Genomic DNA, 5929 nt, shown 5'->3' on the forward strand with positions numbered 1-5929 from the left:
TACAGTGAACGAATCGAAAAATGTAATTTAAAGCTGGTTGGTCAATTTTAAATAGAAATGAAAATAAAAAGAGAATAGGATTAAGCCATTAGACTTGTCGTACACAACGAGCATATGCCCAACATTATTTACATCAGTGTATATACATACAACTAAGAGCCCGTTTGAACATAAGAAATTTTTCCCTTTTTTTCAAAAAAATTTCACTTTATTTATTGAAATCAACGTTTGTTCATAAAATTTTTAATTTTCACTTGAAGATACATTTTAAAAGTTTTTGAAAATTTTAAAAACTCCAAAAACCTTTTTTTAAAATTTTCACTCAAATCACTAACAAAACTTCAAAAATAATCCAAAATTATATTTACATCCAAACACAACTCAAAATTTCAAATACCATTTTCACCCTTCTTTTGGAATTCTACAATTCTTATATCCAAACGCCCACTAAAACTCAAAACAAACAAAAAAGGTCCTTTTTAATAGGGGTAGAGTGTAAGAGAGAGAAATATATCCATGTTGAGACAAAAGTAGAGTGTCACTACCAATGCCATTCTGGTTTTCTGAGACATATATTGTCTGAAAAACAGAATAGGGTTTTACTAGAGTAGTGGGATCTTTTTTTTACCAGTGGGAAGAAGGGTATTTGGTCTTTTCTTGAAATTCACTTTTTTGTGAACTTATCAAGGTTTCTAAAGGCCAAAACCTTTCTGGGTCCATTCCATTTTCTTGTATTTAATGCCAGCTTAAATGCAAACAAGAAAGAAAAGAAAAAGTTAGTAGTATATGTAAGCAAATCTTAGGTGTCACATTGTTTCAAAGCTGTAACCTTTACTAGTAGAAGAGTTAACATGCTGTAAAGCTTGAATCTTTGATAGGGACTGCTTTCAATTTTTGGTGGCAAATGCTGTTTTCTGTTTGGTAAGAAAAATGCTGAGTTTTTCCCTCATCTGTTAGATCTTTTAAAGTACATTGTTACTCTCATTCATTGCCTCTGTTCAGCTTCTGTAGCTAAAAGATTCATCTTTTGCTTAGGAATGTGCTTTTCTTGAATCTTTGTCACTCTTTAAGACAAAGTTGGTTCTGGGGTTTTTCTTAAAGGAGGATAAATACCCCTGTTGGTATATTTGTGTTGTTTTTAGCTGAAGCTTAGTGGTAGGAGTAGTGGCATTGATATCTTGTCGAGGGAAAGTTGTATTTGGAAACTAGAATATTTCTTAGTGCACTGTGGTGGCTCAAGTGAAGCTTCTTTTGGTGGTAAAATGAAGCTTTCACTTAAGTTCTTGATGTTTTTTGTTCTTTATTTTGGCTCTGCATTGGGGCAGCTTCCATCCCAGGACATATTAGCACTGCTTGAGTTTAAGAAAGGTATAAAGCATGATCCAACAGGGTTTGTGCTTGGATCTTGGAATGAGGAATCCATTGATTTCAATGGGTGCCCTTCTTCTTGGAATGGGATAATGTGTAATGGTGGTAATGTTGCAGCAGTTGTCCTTGACAACTTGGGCTTGTTTGCTGATGTAGATTTGAGTGTGTTTGCTAACCTCACAATGCTAGTGAAGCTCTCAATGGCAAACAATTCAATTGCTGGAAAAATTCCTAACAACATAGGTAACTTCAAGAGCCTTGAGTATCTCGATCTGTCGGGTAATCTATTCACCTCCTCTTTACCGCCAGATGTTGGAAAACTAGGGAGCTTAAAGAATTTGTCGTTAGCTGGTAATAACTTTTCCGGTCCAATACCGGACACAATTTCAGGGCTCATATCAATCCAATCTTTGGACTTGAGTCACAATTCTTTTTCAGGGCCGCTACCTTCATCTTTGATGAAATTGATAGGCTTGGTATACCTTAATCTATCTGTTAATGGATTTACAAAGAAAATCCCTAAAGGATTTGAGATGATGGAAAATCTTGAAGTGCTTGACTTGCACGGAAATATGCTTGACGGCAACTTGGATCCACAACTCTTGCTGCTTACTACTGCAACTCATGTTGACTTGAGTGGAAATTTGCTAGTGAATTCTGCTTCTCAGCAGCAGAAATTTCTGCCAGGGATATCTGAGTCGGTCAAGTATTTAAATCTTAGCCATAATCAGCTTACTGGCTCACTTGTCAATGAGGCTCAGATATTTGGGAACTTGAATGTTCTGGATTTGAGCTACAATCAGCTGTCAGGGGAATTACCTAGTTTCAACTTTGTTTATGATCTTCAGGTCCTTAAACTTGGCAACAATCGGTTTTCTGGATTTATCCCCAATGATCTTTTGAAAGGAGATCCATTGGTTCTCACCGAGTTGGATTTAAGTGGAAACAACCTCACAGGTAAACTGCGGAGTACATGAATTTTCAAATCCTCTTGTTGTTTCTGTTGCTAGTTGCCGCTAGAACAATTGTTTACTGTTTTTCACAATCTCTTAATTTTGCAGGGTCAATAAGCATGATAACATCGACAACATTGCGCACCCTTAACTTATCCTCCAATGCTCTCTCTGGTGAACTTCCCTTCGTGACTGGAAGTTCTGCAGTGCTTGATCTCTCGAATAATCAGTTCGAAGGTAATCTAACTAGAATGCTGAAATGGGGGAATATTGAATATCTTGACCTCAGCCAAAATCGTTTGAGTGGAAACATCCCTGAGGTTACAGCTCAGTTTCTGCGTTTATATCACCTCAACCTTTCCCACAATACCCTAATTGGAACTCTCCCAAAAGTTATCACACAGTTTCCTAAGACCACAGTCCTTGATCTCAGTTTCAATCAGTTGGATGGGCCTCTTCTTACTTCTCTACTAACTTTGCCAACTATTGAAGAACTTCACCTACAAAACAATGCACTTGTTGGAAGCATTGATTTTTCTCCTCCGGCAAGTCCTCCTAAGCTTCGTGTTCTTGATCTTTCTCATAATCAGTTCGGTGGTTATTTTCCTGATGGTTTTGGGTCGATGACTGCGCTTCAAGTACTTGATATAGCAGGAAATAATTTGTCTGGATCTATACCAACTTCCATAGGTAATGTTAGTTCTCTTGCTTCTTTAGACATTTCAGAGAATCATTTCACTGGTCCCCTGCCAAAGAACCTGCCCAACAGCCTCCAAAGCTTAAATGCATCGCTCAATGACTTCTCTGGTGTTGTCCCTGATAATTTGAGAAAATTTCCCTTGTCATCTTTCTACCCAGGCAACTCTGAACTTCAATTTCCAAATCCTCCCTCGGGATCTGGTCAAGCTTCAACAGAAAATCATAGGAACAAGCAACTTAAAACTATTATCAAAGTGGTGATAATAGTTGCTTGTGTGGTTGTTCTTGTTATTGTAATCTTGCTCGCCATTTTTATATACTTACGGGCACCAAGGAAGCCTCAGGCACAGGTTACGGACAAAGATGTCCGGCGTCAAGCTCAATCAACTCCTTCTGCTTTTAGCAGTAGAGAAGGTGCTGGTGGTGTAGTAGTTTCAGCGCAGGATGTTGCGACTTCACGGAAAGCATCATCATCAGAAATAATTAGTCCGGATGAGAAAATGACAGCTATAACTGGTTTCTCCCCTTCAAAAGCCAGTCATTTCACTTGGTCACCAGAGTCCGGTGATTCATATACCGCAGAAAGCCTTCCAAGATTGGATGTGAGATCTCCAGATAGTCTGGCTGGAGAGCTGTACTTCCTCGATGATACAATATCTTTTACAGCCGAGGAACTATCTCGGGCCCCAGCTGAAGTCTTGGGTAGAAGCAGCCATGGGACGTCTTACAGGGCAACGCTGGATAACGGGTTGCTCTTGACTGTGAAATGGCTGAGAGAAGGAGTGGCAAAACAGAGAAAGGATTTCACGAAGGAGGCTAAAAAGTTTGCAAATGTTAGGCATCCAAATGTGGTAGGATTAAGAGGTTATTACTGGGGTCCCACACAACATGAGAAGCTTATTCTTTCAGATTACATATCTCCAGGAAGTCTAGCAAGTTTTCTCTATGGTAAGCCTTATCTTCTGTCATTCCACTTTCCAGCTCGTCTTATGCATGTGGTTCGCTATAACATATATAAGTCGCAACATGCTTTTAGCCTTTGCTTCTTTGATATTTCTTTGATTTCCCTTTTGTATTTCATGGCAAACAATTTGTTAATCTGATAATTTTCTACAGTTCTTGTGGTGCTTAAACTTTTCTCAGTCTGCATTAGCATGAAACACAGTAAAGCACTTTCAGTCTTGGTGTTTCTACCTGCTCAACGTGTCTGTTTCACCGGGTTACTGCTGTTCTTTTGATGGCAAGGCGCCATAAATAATTCTTCATGAAATTTCATTTTTTTCTTAGTGGATAAAAAAAGAAACTTCGGTTTTTCCCTAAGACAGGGTTATCTTTTCAGATTATGCTAAATTTGGAGCTTTGCTATTTTGTGTTTAATCGCACATACAATATTTCTTAGCAACTGAATTCCTAATTTCCAAGATTTTAATTGGTACAAATATATTGTCTGTTTTCTGATTCATGGCTCGTGTTGGTAGAGATTACTTTCTGTTTCTTGGATTAGTTTGGTGGAGATTACCTAGAATAGCATACAATTTTTCTTATGTAAATCATAAAAAAAGGATTAACTTTTCATATGATCCCTTTAGAAACAGATAACTTTGTTGTAGGTTCTCTACTGCTTGGTATGCTTCTTGTATACAAGATATTTTTTTTCCCACATTAATGAATTTACTTCAAAAGAAAAACAGATAGTATTATCCTGGTGACAATTTATTGTTTTTAGTTTGCATAGTTTATGGTTTCTAAATATACATCCCACTATGTGGGATTACACCGGGTATGTTGTTTAATATACATCTTTAATGTACGGTCCTTTGCAGATCGTCCTGGAAGAAAAGGTCCACCCCTAACCTGGCCCCTAAGACTCAAAATATCAGTTGATATTGCGCGTGGCCTGAATTATCTCCATTTTGACCGCGAGGTTCCGCATGGAAACCTTAAAGCTTCCAACGTCTTGTTGGATGGTCCTGATCTTAATGCACGAGTTGCTGATTACTGCCTTCACCGCCTTATGACTCAAGCGGGGACAATAGAACAGATTCTTGATGCTGGAGTGTTGGGTTATCGCGCACCAGAGTTGGCCGCATCCAAGAAACCACTGCCTTCCTTCAAATCAGATGTATATGCGTTTGGTGTCATTTTGTTGGAGCTCATGACTGGGAAATGTGCAGGTGATGTGGTTTCAGGTGAAGATGGCGGAGTGGACTTGACCGACTGGGTAAGGTTGAAGGTGGCAGAAGGTCGAGGTTCGGATTGTTTTGATAATGCATTGTCAGCTGAGATTGGAAATCAAATAATGGAGAAGCAAATGAAGGAGGTTCTTGCAATAGCTCTTCGGTGCATACGCTCTGTATCGGAGAGGCCAGGTATCAAGACTGTATATGAGGACCTTTCATCTATATAGTTTGCTTATTTTGGTTTGGTGCACAGATGTTTGGCTCTGCTTTGGGGAATCAAATAGCTCATTGACTTCCCTTTGAGTTGTAGAATTAGGAAGTTTAGTGTGTGAATGGGCTAGTTTTATTAACCATTGTTTGTTGTAAATTGGGGGCATATTTAAAATGTATAAAACTTTTTCTCCCCTTTTTGCTGAAAGATTACGTCTTTGATTACACCTTTAGACTAATTTTGGTTAACAAAAAGAAAAATACACCATGTTTTATTTTACGTTAACCTTTCCAAGTATGTGCATGTACATGTACTGGAGTTGAGGGTACCAGTGTTACACACTTAACTATTTAGTTTCTAGGCAAGGGTAATAATTGAGGTCTAAAATCTTACTTCAGTTGATTGCGCAAATCACTCTTAGAAGTTTGGTGTTAATATATTCTGTAGAAATTTAAGTTGTATGCTTTAATGGTATAAAAGTTTTCTAACATAATCAGGTTACTTAAACGATACTAATT

General features: G+C 38.1%; 1 protein-coding gene across 1 annotated transcript; it reads left to right on the forward strand.

Moving 5' to 3' along the window:
* On the forward strand, positions 506 to 5708 carry LOC109229070 (probable LRR receptor-like serine/threonine-protein kinase At4g20940). Its single transcript, XM_019394384.1, has 3 exons — positions 506 to 2325; positions 2430 to 3968; positions 4844 to 5708. Exons 1-3 carry the CDS (start codon positions 1263 to 1265, stop codon positions 5425 to 5427), a joined length of 3186 nt encoding a protein of 1061 aa, XP_019249929.1. The 5' UTR covers positions 506 to 1262; the 3' UTR covers positions 5428 to 5708.

Source organism: Nicotiana attenuata, chromosome 7 (genome assembly GCF_001879085.1).
Source record: "Nicotiana attenuata strain UT chromosome 7, NIATTr2, whole genome shotgun sequence".
In the NCBI taxonomy this organism is placed as follows: Eukaryota; Viridiplantae; Streptophyta; class Magnoliopsida; order Solanales; family Solanaceae; genus Nicotiana; species Nicotiana attenuata.

Coding starts and splice junctions, on each gene's coding strand:
- LOC109229070 (XM_019394384.1), top strand. CDS start 1,263: ATGAAGCTTTCACTTAAGTTCTTGATGTTTTTTGTTCTTTATTTTGGC. Junction 2,326..2,429: donor AAGTGGAAACAACCTCACAG/GTAAACTGCGGA, acceptor TTAATTTTGCAG/GGTCAATAAGCATGATAACA. Junction 3,969..4,843: donor TCTAGCAAGTTTTCTCTATG/GTAAGCCTTATC, acceptor GGTCCTTTGCAG/ATCGTCCTGGAAGAAAAGGT.